This window comes from Balearica regulorum, chromosome 1 (assembly GCF_011004875.1).
Source record: "Balearica regulorum gibbericeps isolate bBalReg1 chromosome 1, bBalReg1.pri, whole genome shotgun sequence".
Lineage (NCBI taxonomy): Eukaryota > Metazoa > Chordata > Aves > Gruiformes > Gruidae > Balearica > Balearica regulorum.
In genome coordinates this window covers 198,772,687-198,792,477 of record NC_046184.1, presented here as the reverse complement: position 1 = coordinate 198,792,477, position 19,791 = coordinate 198,772,687, and the positions used below count along the sequence as shown (strand labels likewise).

General features: G+C 38.7%; 1 protein-coding gene across 2 annotated transcripts in view; it reads right to left on the bottom strand.

Annotated features, from left to right (window-relative positions):
• MICU2 (mitochondrial calcium uptake 2) overlaps positions 1-19,791 on the bottom strand; it is a 157,167-nt gene that overhangs the window by 45,432 nt on the left and 91,944 nt on the right. Inside the window, exon 3 of one of the 2 annotated variants that reach the window (XM_075742196.1) lies at positions 17,702-17,743. The exons of the other annotated variant lie outside the window; for it this stretch is intronic. Coding sequence (XP_075598311.1) covers positions 17,702-17,743 — 42 coding nt within the window. The remainder of the gene's footprint in view (positions 1-17,701; positions 17,744-19,791) is intronic. 2 annotated transcript variants of the gene reach the window in all.

The window sequence follows — 19,791 nt, the reverse complement described above, 5'->3', positions numbered from 1 at the left end:
TACGTCAGCCTTAATTTGCCCTTGGCAAACCTGGGTATTTTGTCACATACATTTCTTACAATAGAAGTGTTTCCATCATCTATCAGTTTTTTACACTAAGATGTAGAATGGACCTGACATCAATGTTAGGATTAACATTAGGAAAGGGCTGAATTAAACAAGTACCTGCTTGCACTCAGTAACACCCATTTACACCTGTACAGCTAAGGAAAGGCTTAGATCTGACAAAAGACGTTTAGAGTCAAAGAATGAACAAAATCACTAAGATCAACCATTATAACAACAATAATCAAATGACAAAGCAGAAAAGTTACTACTATCTGCAAGAAAGCACAATTTTACATGTCTGCAAGATTGCTCTATTTTTGTAATATGGAAATTAAAATTAATTTTTGAATCAATCTTCCTCCACAGCCTTAACTTCAAATGAGAACAGTATAAGTATCTTTTCCCAGGAGGACAACAAACTCCTGTCTCTTTTATCAGCAAAGTCACTGAGATGGTTTCACCAGGATGTCTTTTTAGCTCCATTTCAGACAGACACAGTGATAAACAACAAAAAAAGAGTCTTCTCAGTTTTTTAATTTTAGATGGCAAACATTGCTATCTTTGCTGAAGCTTGGCAAGTTCAAAGTCATACTGGGGTACTAGGAAACCATTTGTTTTTTCATGAAAAATTAGGAATGACATTAAGTATGTCACAACTCAAACAAACTGATTCCCTAAAATGTTGAGAGAAATGAACCATTTAAGCTGAATGGGATTTTTCAGCAGTTGTAATCTGAGGATCGGGGCATTTTAAAAACCAAACCCACTGCGCGCAGCTCACGCCGCAACCTTGACAGCAGAGCCCAGCCTGCAGCCTTGCCTGCCACAGGAACAAGAATTTGGATTTCTCCATGTTAGCCAGCTGCCAGCTTTCATGTAAGCTGAACTCTGAGAATCCTGCCCCTGCACCCCAGCGGGCTGGGTTAGATAAGAATCCTGTGTGTTGACTTCCTTGGGGAGATCCTGTTAAAATTTTTGTTTAAATTAGCCTAAAATAGAAGTTCATTGAAATTCAATAGCTTCTATTTCATTCCCAGCTCTCTCTCAGATATTTTTTATGATACTGGACAAGTACCTTATCTCAACAAGGTGTCCTTTGTGTACCTGCCTTATTTACGTTCCCAGCTCTTTAAAGCTCTTCCATGCATTTATAAAGTACTTACTGCTAATTAAACCAATAACGTAAAGGGCAAAAATTTAAGCCAGTAATTAGTTCTTTAAGGCCCCCTTTGGAAATACTGGTGATATTAGTGATACTGGAGATAAATCAAGGATAGCAAAAAAAAGTTAAGGCTTTTTGAAAGAATGACAAACCAAGCGGTCAGATTCCTATGATAGCTCCTGGCAAACCAATATCTGAATAATAAATGAGCGTGCTATTTAAATGAATTAAGAATCCACTTCAGCTAGAAAGCTTTTACTGAACTAGTGCATTGCTCCATTGAAAGATAATTGACAAAAGTCATTTCAATCACATGAATTAGCAAATTGAACCACCTGAATTAAAATCCAAGTATGCCCAGTGGAAAAGGCAATTTGCAATAATAGAAGCTTCTGATATGCTTTACAAAACGAGCTTTGCATCTGTCCTTCTTTATTTAGAGCAATCGTTCCTCTGAGGAAATGAGAAATATACAGCGCTGGGCTGAGGCCAGTGCTGGCAAATCTCCATTTCAGAAGAGCAGTTGCATCAGAGCCAGTCAATACCGGAAGGTTTCTACGTGAGTAAGGCAGCCTGGGGTAAAAAGGGTGGGATGCTGATGCAGGGAGAAAACATCAAAGGATGACACAGTCTTTTAGGAAACTGAAACAGACTGAAAAATTAAGATAAGCCAGTTTTCAAAACCTGCTATAGAAACCGTGGCACCGAGTCACCAGCGGTGCCAGAACTTCCAAAATAACCACAGGCATCAGGGTAAAAGCAGATTCTGTGGTGCTGGCTAAGGAGCACGCGAGCAGCTTGGTCCTCACTGGGACTACAGCAGCAGCCTGTGGGGATGGCAGGGAGAGCAGGGGAACAACTTTTCCTTAGGTATTATCCAGGGAAAGTGATGTGCTCCCAGATCTGCTCTTTTTCTAATAACATATCCAAACTGCAGATAGCAAAAGCTGAGAATAGGTTCAAACTTCCAAGCTCATCACAAGACTTGCACTGCAACGATATATAGCATACAGAAAGTTATTTCTTTCAAAACACCAGAAAAGCCTAACGTGTAACGCATAACGGCAGCCCTCGGCTGCAAAAGGAGCATGAGATGCAAGTTAAGACTTCACATGTAACACAGAAGCAACAAGAAGTCAAGCAGAGAGCGCGATGGCACAGGAGCATCTCCTCGGCAGGAGAGGCCGCCAGCACTCTGGGGTGCTTCTGAGGACTGGAGGCAGCATCCAGAGGAAAAATGTGTCATGTGAAACACAAGTCCTCGAACTCCCAAATAAGCACCTCACACTTGGTTCCTCTGGCTTCATTTAGATGTGTAAAAATTAGATGCCTAAATCTGAGTTAGTGATCTCTATGGTGCTTTGCTGTAACTATGACGGTGTAAGGACATACGTAAAAAAGGGTTTATAATTAACTTTGAAATCTGCTGCTCCTATTTCAGATCTGAAGAAGAGCTCATACGCCCAAAAGCTCATCTAATTTTTCCAACTTAGAGCAGCTGGTCTAATAAAAGATATTATCTCTGTCTACAAACCTCATCCTGACTAATGACCCCAGGCTCCCTTTATAGTCAAGGAGAGAAACAGACACAGCAAAAGAGCAATTTAATCCAGGTTGTGATAGGTGTCTAATATAGGCCTTGGACTTACCTGTTTCCTTCCATTAACTTTAAAGAGACTCACTCTGACCTGACATTCCGTCATCTCCTATTGCTAACAAAGACTAGTTTTTTAAATACTATAGTGTCGGAGCACATGCTAGGTTAAGGTACTAACAACAGATGAAGATAAACTATTATGATAGCCTCGTAGCACTAGAGATTTAATTCTGTTCCTCTACTACAGTGTTAGAAGTCATGATCCCTGGCCTAAAGGCTCTGTAATCTAGTTTACGGCTACAGAAAATAAGTATAAGAAAAATTAGAAGAACAAATAAAGTAGGATAAGGGTAAGAACAACAACATTCAAACGACACAGTTAAAAATGTCACTGCATGTACAACTTGAGCAAATTGCATCTTAATTGTAAGCAGAGATTAATTTGGATTCAGAATGAAAATGTATGCAAATTAATCATCCCACAATCAAAATGAAGGAAGGAAAGGTCAATACCTTACCAACACCAGCAATTGACTCTTACTTCACTGTGTAAGACTTGATTTAAGCTTATGTGCTCAATATACAGCCACCATCACCACTGTAGCAACTATCCCTATCGTATCGCATTCAGCCACTTCCTTTCTAATTTGTATTCTTCCACATATCTACAGATCTTCCCTACCATGACAAACTGCTACTTTTCACATGCATCTTACAAAATGTAAAAAAATATAATACAGTTAAAGACTACGCACAGGAATATGAAAGATTGTTAATTGTTAATTGTTACAAATTGGATTCACTTGCTGGCAAATGTAACTGCGGTCCAGATGAAGAATTCATCTTTTGTGTGGGAATTTATCACTAGCATAAAGCTACATTACTAACCCTGCAGAGTAAGGAAAAAGAGGGCATGTGTCAGAGAGGACTATCTTTTTCACCTTCTTGCTTTGATGCAATTTATCCCCTAAGCAGGAACTGCAAATCATATCAAACTGTGTCAAATTACATGAAGTAACTGCATGGTTTATTTATTGCACTTTGATATGTAACGAACACTCCAACATGCAAGAATTACAGATAACAAGGCCAGAAACAACTATGTGGGTCACCTACTTTGTCCTGTTGCTCCCAACAGACTTCTGCTCGTGCATTATCTCATCAGTTCATGTGTACACAAATACATGTTCACACATTTGAAAGATAGTATTAACACTAAACTGTAGTTTGGGAAACGGCCTCAAGTTGTGCCAGAGGAGGTTTAGATTGTATATTAGGAAAAATTTCTTCATCGAAAGGGTTGTTAAGCACAGGGAAGTGGCTGAGTCACCATCCCTGGAGGTATTTACAAGACATGTAGATGTGGTGCTTAGGGATATAGTTTAGTGGCGGCCTTGGCAGTGTTAGTTAATGGTTGGACTCAATGATCTCAAAAGTCTTTTCCAACCTAATGATTCTGTGAATTGGGTTCAAAAGACAATAGTGACATTAGTTCAAGTGCTTTGTTTATGAAATTGTTTGCTTTTTCTTAAACTTACTCATCCAAATACAAACTTCAGGGTACTGTTGATTTTGCTTATTCCTAGTGGAACAGAAAAGAAAAAGCAGTAACTTGATATAACTTAAAAATTAAACCTGGAAATATTTTGTGAAAAAATTGAAGTTATTCATGGTATCAGCATGAAAAATGCAGTTCTGTTACCATAATTCTGTTCAGATGTAGGGCATTTATAGCACTTGTGTCCAAGCTGTAAATAGATGACATATTAGTGCATCAAGCCAATTTAAATTACTGCAGTGGGTAAGTAACTGGGAGCACTGACATTTCACATAAATTGAGTGGGTTCTCAAGAGTCCTGTAAATATAAAAAGCTATTTAGATCCAGTTTATATAGTAGCTCACTTTTTTCCCTGTTTTACCCTATCACATATCAAAATTATTTATACCATCATTAATGCTTTCTTTTTGTTAAAACAGTATTTTTCTTCTAAAGATTAATTTACTTCCACTACAGCAACATGCAGTAAAAGTTCTTAGAAACATTGCAAAAAAGTGTTCCAAGAGGTGACAGCTGACTGGAAAACTATAATGGAATTTTGCTAGAAATATCAGTTTGGGAAACTTTTGTTCATCATATCCCAGCAACCCCTAGTCAGACCTTTGGAAGAAAAGAAAAAAAAAGAGAGATGGCTGATGTCCTTCTGCACTGCTATTGTGAAATCTGGAAATCTCATCAGCAGGATGCTCAATTTTTATTGCTGCACTACTCTAATGATGGCAGTAATCATTGCTCCTGTTTCATTCTCCTAGTGCCTTGTCCTTCCATCAAATGTCTAGAATTTGACTTCTTCAAGGCTGCCCTAAACTAAACACATCCTTTTGAACATCTTATTGTTCTTACTTCCTTCCCAGCAGGTAAGGAAATTCTAGGGAATATAGCACAAACAGCACCTTTTTGGTGATTGCGAAAGATGGCCTCAGGAGTTTCAGAGAAGCTTGTGGGAAGACCTATGAAGTGAGGCTCCCCTGTGGTTAAGGGAAATTGCCTCATTGATGGAAAGGCTGAAGTTGGAAGAGAGCTCTGGAGATCATCGTGGTAATTGGAATGTCCTTATCTTCTCACAGTGACAACTGGAAAAAGCTCAAAGCAGGGTCAGTCAGGGCAGGTTGTCCAAGACCATGTCCAGTTGGGTTTTGAATATGCTTGCAGACATCTGTTTCTAGAAGGGCTATGAATACAAGATGTCTCTCTAATTTAATATAGTCACCTGACCAACTTCGGAATAGGAAAATACCAGTTTAGGTGTATTGTAATCTTTACTAACACCAAATGCAAGCAATAATTGGTAGGTTTCATATGGAGTTTTTGGATTTTTTTCCCCCTGCTTATATCAAAAGCAGTAACATTCTTATGCAGTTGAAGACTGTATCCTGGCTTCAATTCTCCCCGATGACCTATGAAGGAAGAGGCAGCATTTTGGCCTTAATTGTCAAGACATGAGAACACTAAGTACTGGATTTAACAGTGAATTTGGGCATTTTATCAAAATAAAACAATTCTATGTTGGTAATTTCATCAATGAGAGCTCTGTATTCAAGCTTAAGGCCTGGGACATTTTGTCTTGCTGTCCGGAGTATGGTAAAGGCCAAAAAAATTCAGAACCTTATTATACTTATCTTCCAGAATGTAAGCCCCATTTGTGAACATGCAATTTACAGTGATTAGGTGTATGAGGGCATTGCTATTGAGTTTACAGAACAGTTAATTTGTAAAATAGAACCAATAGAAATTTTGCTTAGGAATGAAAGGATTAAGTGAACACCCACTAGATGGTGTTCAGTTACTGCATAGGGTGACCTGGGCTCGTTACAGCTCTAGCTCCTATTCTGCTTTGCAGCAGACTTTTCTTGATACTCACGTAAGAGGAAAAAAAGGGATGAAATCACCCTTTTCACTAGAAATTTGGAAATGCTTTAGTAAATTAATTACCACCTATGTTGAATGTGGGTAAGTGGAATTTCTAAAACATATAACTAATCTAAACAAAAGAAAGTACACAAGATTGTTTTGGATCCACTTAATAATATTCTATGGTTTTACTCAAGATAACTTGTAATTTTGCAATTGGTGATATTACCCATCTGTTCCTCAACCTCCCAAGCTCTCCTGACATCATCCATTGAAAAAAGAGGGTGAATAAACACTCACCAAAGAAACATATTCATTTTGCTATTAGTTTTATTAAAAGGATGAACTGAATTGCTGGGTTCTATTGTAGTAGAACCTAATGCATCACTTCCTTTTTCAGCAGAACTGTAATAATTGCAGCTAATATCCTTTAGTGACTACTGAATCAGCATAAGGGGAAAAAAAAGAATAAAAGTGCTATTTTAGGGGACAAGACTTTTGGCATAGGTGCAGTACCATAGCACTTCAGATATTTTAGATTCCTGGAGGTTACAGGGATGACTAGTGATAAAGGGAATTGCTATTCAGAGCTGAATTAAGCTGATCCTGTCATGTCAGAATTTCCAGAAGGAACTGTTTCCCTTTATAAGGCTCTGAAGTGCAATCTTACATGAAAATTTTAGGAAGGCCATTTTAATGCAGATGACCCCAGTGATGACATTACTTTTTCCAATTGCCACCGTGAGAAGATAAGGACATTCTAATTCCCATGTTTGGGAATTTTTCTACAGATGACTCTGCCTACTGCTTTGGGCATTTTACTGATCCTGCGCAGCCCTACTTCATTATTTCCATAACTCTCCAGGTTCAGGCATTGTTGCAATCTCTAGCTTTTCTTTCTTTCTTTCTTCCTTCTCGTGCTTAATCGGAGTTCCTTTCAGTGGCTGACTTGCTTTCCTTCAGTTGATGGTCCACGTCATTCTCGCTTTTACCTTTAAATCAGGCAGGAGTTTCTTTCTACTTCTAAGATTAGCTCATTCTGTTATTAGCACATACAGAAGCTCTGAGCAAACCACTAACAGCCCCCGCCGAGTCTGACTTGTTTATACATCATTAACATCTGTCACATAGCAATTAACAGATGTTTGGGAAGTTTTCCTACAGCAGGGGTTCCAAGGGTATGTAAGTGATAACAGAATGCTCCTGTTTCTAAGCTAAGAAAGGTTTATCCTATTTTTGCCACACAAAAAGACTACTGGAGCAATCTAGTTTTGGCTAGTTTCTGAGAGTACCAGCATGAAGAAAGTTACATAAACCTAATCTGAAATGTTGTCTTTATTCAGAAGATAAGGTGGTAGTGGAAGGAGGAATAGGATCATAGAAAGTCTGAGAACTCCCCTAAAGATCAGAAAGAACTAAAGTAATGAGAAATCATAGAAGAGCTTAAAACCAGATGTTAATTGTACCTTATTGCAGTGGCCAAAATGGTTTGGTTAATTACAAGTTAGAAAAAAATAAATGCTGCCAATAGTATGTTTAATAATAAATTACTCACATGATATCCATCAGCCTTCCCTACTAGTAGAAAAGAAAGTCTCGTGCGCGCAGTAGAACACCTCCTCCCCTCTAAGGGTTCAACTTTGGAGACTGAACAAGAGAAGCAAAGATAGTCTCTTGATCATGTGACTTCAAACTCCTCACATTCTAAAGAAAAAACTTTGGCAGAAAGAAAAAAAATCTAGACAAAGAAGATCAATAGTCTCTTCCTAAAACTGAAGTTACTCTTTTCTAGAGTTGTCTTATTTCCCCAGGAAAGAAGCTTTCTCCTCTGAATTCAAATCATCTGATGAAGCAAACCTCAAAAGTACATGTGGCTTTACTCCGGCTTTAATTTTATATTCAAGTTTTCTGAAGAATTCTGATCTTATTAAGCACCAGAGGAAATACTGTATTAGGTCTATCAAAACAGAAATAAAACAGGAATATTTGTTCAGTAAAGATAATGGAGGAGACAAATCTAAAAGCATAAATACACTTTACATCAAAATTCCCACTAACATATTCTCATTTAACTTGTATCAGCCTTCAGTATACCTGGCTTCTGTGTCCACTGCCTCTAATTATCCTTGCATTGTCTCCACCCTGCCATAACTCAGCTTCTCTGACAAAATGAGTTGCCCCTCCAAAAGTAATCTTGGGCTGAAAAAATGATCAATTTTTCCTGTTCTGTGCAAAGGTGTACATTACCTGGGGGCATCAAGCCCTTAACCTCCCAAAAGGATATTCTTTGCCAGATGTCTCTTTTTCTTTGTCCTAATCACAATTCTGTGATTACATTAAAACTTTCTTCACCTAAGAAGAAAATCAGTTGCTCTACTGTATACCCTCAGCGTAGCAGACACATGGAGCTACGAATGAGGACCAAAGCACCTACGGTGCTAGAAGCTGTTCTGCATGTAAGAAGTGTGAGTAAAGCACAGGCTAAAGGAGTTTAAGTGTTTTGCTCTAGTGAGCATTGCTTTGTACCATTATTCTCCTTGACTGAAGCTTCAGTTTGACAATTCAGATGTTTCAGCAACAGTATTAATTTAAAAAGTTCCTGACTTCAGTCCTTGTTCCATCCCTTAGGCTGTGTAGTGATTGCTTACTCCTTGTGCTGCGAGCCAGGGAATGAAGCAGGCTTTATATGAAGAAATCAAATTCAGAAATGCACGGAATAAAGCTACTTACATGAAGCCGTGGAACGGATGGCCTCACCCAGGCAGAGGAGATAAAAATAAGCTTCGGTTTGCTTAACCTAACAAGACTAGCACTAAGTGGTAATATAATTATCTATAATGCATCATGGGGTTAAGATTCAAATGGAAAAAAACCCCTATTTTAGGTAATAGGAAATGTTGTCACAAGAGCAAGTGGGTTTAAACAGACAGTGATTAATTTTAGGTTGGATATCAGAAGTTTTCAAGGAACAGAGGAGATGCTGTGTCACCATTTTCCAATATAAGCAGTGGTTACAAATGATTTCAAATTGAGCATGAAAAATTTATAAAAGTTCTAGATTTTACATTTTTAAACTGCTAAAATAGAAGCTGACTTTTAGAATAAATATGATAAATTTTGACATACTTAGCCACGAAATGCTAAAAGCAAGTGCTCACCCTAATAGAGAATACAAATCCTTAAAAACACGTTACAAGATATTACATGTTAACTTAGGTCAGCTGTGGTAATAAACACAAGTGTTCTTACAATGGTACAACTAAGCAGATATCCTTTTTCCTCATTGCAGCAGTACTGGACATAAAGAATAGGGACTATCCTCCTGAAACGAGCATTTATTGTAACTGCAGAGGAAAGAGATTGAACTGAAATTTGAATCAAATTTTAAGTAGGCTTTTTACAATTCTCAAAGTGGGTGCAAATGAAAAGCAAACAATAGATGGCTTTCTTTTAGTGAAAGAGTAAAGTCATTTTATGTTGCCCACTCTACTTCTAAATTGACCATACTGGTTTAAAAGCCCCTCTTACGTTTTCAACAGCAGAGACTGCCTTTACCACTATACACATCACAAAAAATGTTGTTCTTTCCTGCTAAATAGTCACTTTCTTTTGCCAATTTGAACAAAGCCAGAGAAGCTGATGAAATTTTGAACATTAGGTTTTATATTTTCTCCCAAGAAAGTGACAGCAAACTAGAAGTGAGTTCTCACATTCTTATCACCAAAAAATCCATGGAGAAGAAATAATTGCTATGTCAGGGTATGGGTGACTTCAGAAGTGGTCAGACACAGTAAATAAACACAGTCCCAATGGAAAAGCAGATGTCCATCCACATGAGACAAAATGACTAATTTTAGTATTCTCTATTATAAGAATCTGCCCTGTCAGGCTCACAACTGTTTGGATCCAGTCCACAGTTAAGAACAAACACACCTCACTCTTCCCCAGGAAAATCAAAACCATAAAAACATTTGGAGAGGAACAAAAAAAGACAAAAGTCGTCTGTTTTCTATAACTGGCAGTTTCTCCAGTGGGATATGTGACTGACTTAGCGCTTGCCTATACCAATGCAGCAGCAAGACTCCACTGTCCCAGTAGTTCCAGCAGTATCAGAGGTATTGGTGCAAGGGACATGAATTCAAGACTCGAAGGCTGGCGCTTGGAAAATGAGCTGTATCCTACTGAAGACTTCAAATGTCAGCTTTTCTGAAAGACAACTGAACTAGTCTGGATGCAGTCCAACAGCAGCTGGCATGGCCATGTTTTATATTCAAATTTCATACAAGGAGCCCATGTTTTAATTTTTATTAAGCCAGGTAGGATCTCAGCTCTTGGTGAACAAAGTCAGAGGATACAGGCGTTTTCTATATACTGATAAGCTAACTAGAAAAACCAAGACTGGCCAATTAGGATGCATTTGGAACTAGTAATGATGCTGAACTACCTTTTGTTTGGTAAGAATCAAGGCAGAACTTCTTGGAAAACATGCTATCTTTTGTTAGCTATGGCTGAAAAATCCTTATGCTTTCAGGTGCACAAGCCTTTTCCAGGTCTGAGAGGAAAGATATTTAACTACAGACATAGCCAGCAGAATGACCAGGTGCTCGCCAGCATTATGGATGGTGGTGTGAGGACCGGAGCTCTCTGATGGACTGGACAACGTTGGAAGATTGATTTGATTACCAAGAGTTGGTTCTCGGCTCTCTGCAGTAATGAAGCTGGTAAGCCCAAGAGAGGGCACTGCCATGTAAGCAGGTGGCTCTAACAAGAGAAACCTGTGTGTTTTATACATGGAAAAAAGTCTTTGAGCCTTGTATTTGCTTTTGTTTCCCAGTAGATGAGAAAGGCTACTGAGCGCAATCTGTGCTATAACCCACTGCAGGTGCAGGGCTGGGGAGTAAAAAAAGAGAGCATAACCCGAGTACTTTCTCCCTTAGGAAATCGATGCCAGTGTTTTCCAAACAGGGAGCAGTGGAACTTCTCAAAAGTCTCCACCATTTGGCAAGTAGGGACAGCTCTTCTCATCTACCAAAGTAGGCTGCACACCTTGCCTCCTATTATTGCCTAGAAGGAAAGTGATTGATATTCGATGGTTCTACCTTAGATATTCTAAAAAAATTCCATAATGTAACATTTCTTATGAGAACATGCAGGGGAAAAAAATCAAGTCTATATCAACATTACTCAAAAAGGATAAATCATATGACTAACATAATAAAAAATCAGCGTTGGCCTAAGGAGAAGCACAGAACCATCAGCACCAAAAGTGTTACAAACAACTGAAAATGTGAGGCTAGAACACACGCCAGATTTTGGCAGGAGCCTGACCTGCACTCCTGGCACCTGCTATCATCCACCGAGGGTCCGCCAGATCCTCATCAGTTCTAAATATCTGAATGCAACCCAAGGAATTTTAAAAACAGATTGTACTTCTTAGGTACAAACCAATACCTGTCTGTGTTAAGGACATAGGTTGCAAGAAATTAAAATACATTTAAGAGTGATAAAAATTCATTGAGTCTGATTTTCACGCTACATCTGTAAAGACTTAATTGCCAGTTAAGCTGGATGTTTCAGAACTGATTAAATTCCACTGAATTTATTAAAAAAAAAAATACTGAAGTAATCTGTCAAAAAGTATTCAGAACGCGTGGCAGAAAAAATCCCAGAGATATTTTCTGTGGTATGATGACAGTATGTTATAATTGTAGTTGAAATAGTGTGTGGTGTTCTACAAAAAGAAAAAAATCTTTACAAATAGGAAAAATATTCAGAGACCAAGAATGATTGTACGAGTTCCTGAAATTTGCTCATATGTATAAAAAAAAAAGTGACTTCTCTGTTAAGTATTTTAAATATCACAGTAGCATGTCACAAAACTGGAATACTTGACTAAAGCAGAAACTGTTGCAAGACTTCTGAAATTCTAAGGCAGTCGATGTTTATACAACAAGCAGACTCCTGTTATTAATAACGAGATCTTTCCATTACTTGTACTACAAGTATTCTGTGTGCGGACAATATATTTTCATTCGTTTCAAGGAATCTGTTTTCCATTCAGATGTCATTAAATAACCAATAACTTTCACACTTTAAATAACTAAATCCTTCAAGATGTGTGTTGAGACCACTTGCCTCTTGCTTGCAACTGTGCTGAAGCCTGACCAGTTTTATTATTGATACTATTTTTGTGCTGAGTTTTAAAAAATTGCTTTCATTCACTGAGAAGCCGCAGTATATCTTTTCATTAACAATTGTTTTCCAGAAAGCTAAATAGCTAGTAATGTATTTTCAAATCATAACATCTTGCCAAAGTTTTTACCTAGTCAGTAAGCACTGCAGTCAATCAAGATAAGAACTCTGATTCTGTGCCATTCTCCAGCTAGTCAGCAATGCCACAAAGGGAAAAAGAAGAATTAATCACAACAAAGCCACAAGCTTATTATAGCCTTACTGTTGTCTCATGCAGACATAACCACAAAAATATAACTGTAATTAATACAATCTCAGTATAATTTTAAGGATCAAAAATACATTTTTTTGTTTGACCTTATACAGAATGTATCCTAGGTACCTTCAGCACTGTCTTGTAACGTGGAAATGGAACAGCGGAAAAAAAGGACACCTTCCCTCTGTGCAATGACATGCTAAAACCTGCTGCTTCTTAAGTCATTTTGCTCCATGGTTCCCTTTCCTCCAAGGAACTCCACCGCTCAGTCCTTTCTCCTGCTCCCCCATCTGACCGTGCATGCTGCAGCGCTGGAAGCCAGCTCTCGCCTAACACCTCTGCTCTCATCGCAGCACCTCTTGCCTCTGTTTCTAAGACTCTGAATCTAACAAGTTTTTCTGAAAAACGAGAGCAAACAAATACGTCAGTGCCATGGCCAGTGGTTAATACACCAAAAAAGCAGCCTGGCCAACAGACCAGATTTGATTGCTGTGGGGGGAAGACCCCATTTCCCCTCAAGAATCCCATCTCTGATTCTGTTATGTAGTACCTTGTGATGCAACCGCTACAAAAATGCATTAGTCTTTATTTTGATTTCACAACAAAGCTTATGCCCAGACATAAATACACATTATTAAGATTACAGGAATTTCTGCTGTATTTTTACTGTTTCTAGATAAAGAACTATTTCCCTTCAAATAATTTTTTAGATAAACCAGTCCCATGAAGATCACGAGTGTTGTATCAGACAGCCTATGTAACTAAGTTATCAATGTTAACATACTATTGCTGAGGAGAAAAGAAGAAAAAAATATAATCTTATTTATCTTACCTATTTACCAACAATTGGCTGAGGCATAACATTTTATCCAAAATGATCTAACATTTTATCCAGAACATAAATTTTAATGTTGTATTTGGACAGTTAAGGGAAAAGGCCAAATGTATACAATATGCTACTTAAAAGACTTTCTTAGGGTTGTGGTAGGATTTCCTAACACTGTTTGGGTGATGACAGATAGCTGAAGATGAAAAATTCACAGTATGGACGGGTTACAGAAGCAGAAATTTTCAGCAATCTGCTTATCTTTGCTTATGTATGCAGATCCCTCAACAGGAACACTACTTTCTTTCACTCATAACCCCACTTTAAGAAAAGAGTAAACAATGATGACTAAGAAGCTTTGGCTAAAAATGGCTGATTTAATTTCATTTTTCCAAAATTCAGAAGAGATTCATATAATGGCCTCAAACCATCATGCTGCTTCTTTGCCGTTGCTTTGCTTTACCTTCCATCTAGCACTGGGCAAGGGGTCATCTCTGTCCTGCACATCCCAGCTTGCAGAGTTCTCTACTGTGTTTGAAGGATTTAAGGAACAACAACATATCAGTGCTAAAAAAATCTAAATGCAGAGATAGAGAGAAAATGATCTCTTTGTTAACACCTTAGAAATTCAGAAGGATTGAATTCTGTTTCCAGCTGTGCCAATGGCTCCCTGTATAACATTTCAATCCTCACTTCCCATATGGAGCTTCACCACTTAGACAAGCTTAAATCTTAGTCTTTGACTCTGAATCCTAGGTTTTTAGATCTGACACTCATGCATGACTCACATCAGTCTGATTAGTTATTGTACATGAAATTCAGGTCAAAATGAAGACACTGAAGTACAGGCATCTGAACTCCCACTAGAGGCAGAAACTCAACATCCAGAAACAAGAAGACTGACTCAGCGCGTTCTGAAGTGCACATCTACCGTCTGGTCCCACCGACTGCACCAGCCATGATCTCCACTAAGGACAATGGAGAACTCAGTTTTCTAGCCATCGCAGTCTTGCACTGTATGCTTTCCTCAGATTCATTCACAGTTGTGACCATGCTGACGCTGTGGTAGCATGAAGCCACATGTCTTATCAAACCTGCAAACACACCACAACCTTGCGCCAACCACATTTTCACAGAAAATTTAACCAACTCCAATAACTTCTCCCAGCAAACTTAAAACACACTAATACTCACTGACAGGTAGGACTCTACTGTGGAAATACTGCCTGTGGCACACCGGTGCCATAGAACACAGGAAAATCTGTTTTACCTTTTGGAAAGGACCACTGGTAAAGTAGTGGTTCAGGATGTGAAGATGCTATGATACATTAAATCTGGACTGAGTACATACAGAGGATCAAGAACTTATTTACCAGGTATCAATTGTTATCAGACAAGCTAACCTGAATGTATTCTACTAGAAAGAAGAAGGTATTTCTGAAGTAGAATAATCTCCAGAAAAATGAACTCTATTGGGTTTGTGTGGCAAGGTTTTGGTAGCAGGGAGGCTACAGAGGTGGCTTCTGCGAGAAGCTGCTAGAAGCTTCCCCCCATGTCTGACAGAGCCAATCCCAGCCGGCTCCAAGATGGACTCGCTGCTGGCCAAGGCCAAGCCCAGCATCAACAGTGGTAGCACCTCTGGGGTAACAAAGTTAAGGAGGGGAAAAAGCCACCAAGAGCAATTGCAGCCAGTGAGAGGAGTGAGAATACGTGAGAGAAACAACTCTGCAGACACCAAGGTCAGTGCAGAAGGAGGGGCAGGAGGTGCTCCAGGCACCAGAGCAGAGATCCCCCTGCAGCCCATGGAGAAGACCATGGTGAGGCAGGCTGTCCCCCTGCAGCCCATGGAGGAAGGATGAGGGGGTGTAGAGATTCCACCTGGATGACCCCACGCTAGAGCAGGTGGAGACACATGAAGGAGGCTGTGACCCCATCGGAAGCCCATGCTGGAGCAGGCTCCTGGCAGGACCTGTGGCCCTGTGGAGAGAGGAGTCCATGCTGGAGCAGGTTTGGTGGCAGGATTTGTGACCCTGTGGGGGACCCATGCTGGAGCAGTCTGCTCCTGAAGGTCTGCACCCCATGGAAGGGACCCACGCTGGAGCAGTTCATGAAGAACTGCAGCCTGTGGGAAGGACTCACATTGGAGAAGTTCATGGAGGACTGTCTCCCGTAGGAGGGACCCCAGGCTGGAGCAGGGGCAGAGTGTGAGGAGTCCTCCTCCTGAGGATGAACTGATCACAACCCCCATTCCCCGTGCCCCTGTGCCGCTGGGGGAAGAGAAATCGGGAATGAAGTTAAGCCCGGGAAGAAGGGAGGAGTGGGGGGAAGTGTTTTAAGATTTGGTTTTATTTTTTCATTACCCTACTCTGCTTTGATTGTCAATAAATTAATTCTCCCAATTCGAGTCTGTTTTGCCCGTGAGGGTAATTGGTGAGTGATCTCTCCGTGTCCTTATCTTGACCCATGAACCTTCTGTTGTATTTTCTCTCCCCTGCCCAGCTGAGGATGGACAGTGATAGAGTGGCTTTGGTGGGCACCTGGTGGTGTGACAGGGTCAGCCCACCACTTGAACATAAACACAGTTCGGATTTAATGTCTCGCAAAATCTTCATTTTCTGAAGAATTCTCGTATCTGTAGTCCTTTTCTAAATTGAATACAGCTTTTCTCATATATTCTACAACAACAGCACACCAGAGATGATATTTCCATGGAAAAGCTCTAGCACAATATTGGCTGTATAATCTTGAATATGAGCCTAAGTATACACGACTGTTTAAAACACAAATTTTACATGAAGCTGGAAGGGTCATTTAAAAATACTCCTACATTGCAATGAAAACTCAGCATAAGTCAGCTGAGCTTTATCCTTCTTATACCTGCTATCTTAAAAAATGCTAGAATTTCTGATGCAACACAGCAAGTTCATATATTTTATTATATATTACTAGACATTGAGAAGTTTTTACATCGTGATAAGGAGAGCAACAAAAAACACTTTTCCACTAAACTATCATTGCATCAGATATTACAGTTTACATGAATATCCCACAGATTACCCAGAAAAACTTGGCTGGTTTTGCAACGGTTTGCCACACATCCCTGTGGTAGCATTGTTTTAATACAAGATTACGCGGCATACAGCCATGAATCCAAAAAATCCCAACAGTGCATTTATTATGCAGTGCATGAACTGGTACAAAACACTGTCGTAGGTGTTTTGTATGGGCACAAATGCTGTGCCACACCACCACATCTCAGTTACTGTTTGCCACTGTTTATAAAGAGGTGGCTGCTTCCTTCCATAAAATAACTAACGGTAATAGAATTACGCAAATATTTACAAAGGTAATCCAGTGTGAAACACCGCATGTAAAAGCAAGCAAGTTTTTTTGGACGGTGTCTTTTTTCCTTTAGAGGGTTCTTTACTTTGTCAATATAAAGAACAAAATAAGTCTGTCAGGAAACTGCATTTGTTATCAGCTCATTCTCCTTAGATGGCAGGACTGTAAATATTTTTCTTCATTATCACCCTGACAGTAAATAACTTTGCAGGTGTGATTTAATCAATAGGAATGCCATGATTTCACAATTTTTGGCCTACCTTAAAGAAAATGAGTAATAGAGAAACCCATGTACCAGGAAGCAAATGAGCAGAACTGGTGAACTAAGGTCTATCAAGCAGGGTTCAAGATCATTTGGGTTGGATGACAGTTGATATATTTGCACTACAGTTCATCTGTTTTCTTATCTGGGAAAGAGTTCTATAATAAATCATAATTTATTGCATGTTTTGCAACCTTGTCAAAGGGCACACCTAAGATTTTTGCTTCAGTAATAAATTCCACCCAACTGCATACAGGAATTCGCTTGACAATCTGGACACAGCTAAAATATTTTGGTATTTTTTAACGTCAGCACTTTTAATCTAGCACCAAGAACCCAACTACTCATCCAGTTTACACAACACCCCATTTACTTTCTTCTAAATTGAATTATGCTTAAAAATAAACAGGAGATTTCAAAGTAATTCTCCAATGACAATCACCAGTGAGCAAAAAACCCCAAGGCTGTTGGACAAGGACCCCTATTCCCAACAACTGCTTCTCATTCTCTCTTTTCACTTGTTTATTGCCCCTTTGGGAATGTTTATCTCTGAATAGGAATAAAGCAACAGCATGTTGTGATCTACCTCAGCAATACTTCTTACACCTAAATTGCTCATGAGGCTGGTCATATGTTCCTGCCTATTATCTGTAAAAAAACCAACAGAAACAAAACTTCTGAACAGCCTATGGAGTGAGCTAAGCCTTCCATATTCTTATAGACAGCAACCAATTGGCAAACTCCATTCATTTTTAAGCAAATATTTGTGAAGATGAATGGTTATTGCCAGGGTGCTTCAAATTTTTCTGAGAGGTTTTTTTTTTTATTAGTGATTAATCAAAAATAGGTAGAGAATAACAAAATCATTACAGCTTTAATTTCAGCATTATAAGACTCACCATTTGTATGAAGTATAATATCTTAAAATTCCATCTCAGTATGCCAGGAAGTGAAGGACTTTTTAGGATTAGTGGTGGCATTTCTGTTTTCCTTTCTAAAACCACTGTTCAGGGTGAAAGGGAATTAATTTTATGATATAAGCAGAAAGTTTCAAAAAATAATTGCTGCTTTGCTATGAAGTTCACCATCTTGTTATACTCTGAATATACCTGGACAGATGCTTGAGATAGGTCAGTTTATTTCTCTCGTAGGAAACTCTTCCAAACACAATGAACAAACCACTGCCTTTAAAATACTTAAATCACCGTATTTCTCTGCCAACAAATGCTATGTCTGTTTGTAGTTATAAGAAAACCTAAAATCCCAAGCAATATGACTTAAAGAAAAGTGCTTATGCTACTGGCCAAAGAACCCACACCAGTGATGGTTAAAAAATTGTTTAGGAGCATTAGATTCAAGTACTAACATTTTTTACGAATTGTCCATGATGCTATTGTTGTAAGCCTGACCTCAATTTGAAATGCTAAATATGCAAAGTGCAAAATTAAATAGTGCAAAGATTTTTTTTTTGTTCACGTGTTTTTTTCTTGTCATTATTTTTTCTTTTCTGTTTAATGCTGTTTCCTACTCATATTAGCAAAGTAACTGAAATTAACTTGGCTGCATTACAAATAAATCTTACCCGCATACCACTTAATTAAAAATCTGCACGTGTACTATTATAGTTGGAGTAACCAATTAATATGTATGAACTGCTAAGACTGAAAAACCCTTATTTCTCTAACCTTGCTTTCACAGACAACTGTCTGAAACCCACACCTTCAAAACTGAAAATTTCAGTATTCGCTGTCTCTCAGTGTTTCAGGCTTGAAAACTCAAAAGAAAATCCCTTCTAGGTTTTTAACTTAATGACCTAAGTTTTGAAGGGGAAAGAACTCTTTCCATTAGCCATATATTTAAAAAAAAAAAAAAAAGTTATTTTGAGAGTGTCCACGACTCTCAAGGTCTTAAAGTCCTTCTAAGGATTTATATTCAGCTTTGTATAACATTAGAAATTGTGTGTCAGTAGCGAAGCTATGTATGTTTATCATCTATAGATTTTTGGCAGACACAAGGAAACTTCTTTTAGTACAGATTCCTGTGTCCTATTCTTTGACCACCTGCAGCTCAATAAGCTCAGTTCTGCCCCAAGTTTCCCACAGACATCACAGTGTGTTCAGGTCTCCTGTCTCTCAAGCCTTTCCACATTACCTTGAATTCCCTTCTGTATTTCCTGCTCAGTACCCCCAAGTCGCTCGGATGTTTGCTGCTAGCTGGGCAATGGCTTTTGCTAGACAACAGGCTCTCCTGGTAAGTACGTGCAGACTGCAGTAGACAATGATTAAAGTTTGGATTTCCCCCTTTCCCTCAGCAGACGTATTAACAGAGTATTTGTCCTCTGAATGGCAGTCCTCTCTGAAACTTGGAGAACTTAACCTTTCTAAAGCAAAAAAAAAAATTATTTAGAAAGCTGTAAAAGCCAAATTTTTGGATAAACAACATATATTGTTTCTAAAAATCACTCTAACATGGAAATTACAGAAGATGATACAAAGATAGATAACAAAAGCTTAAGGAATGGGGCAGTTAATGAGGGCAGAAAACCACAAGAAAGGAGGACAACAACCTACGCACTTTTTATTTGTGTGCTGGTCCTATCTGCTCGTCAGAAAGCATGGTTTTAAAAGTACTTTTTTAAAAACATGCATGCGATTTTGATTTGTTCTTAACTAGGTTTTGTATAAACCAGAGAAGAT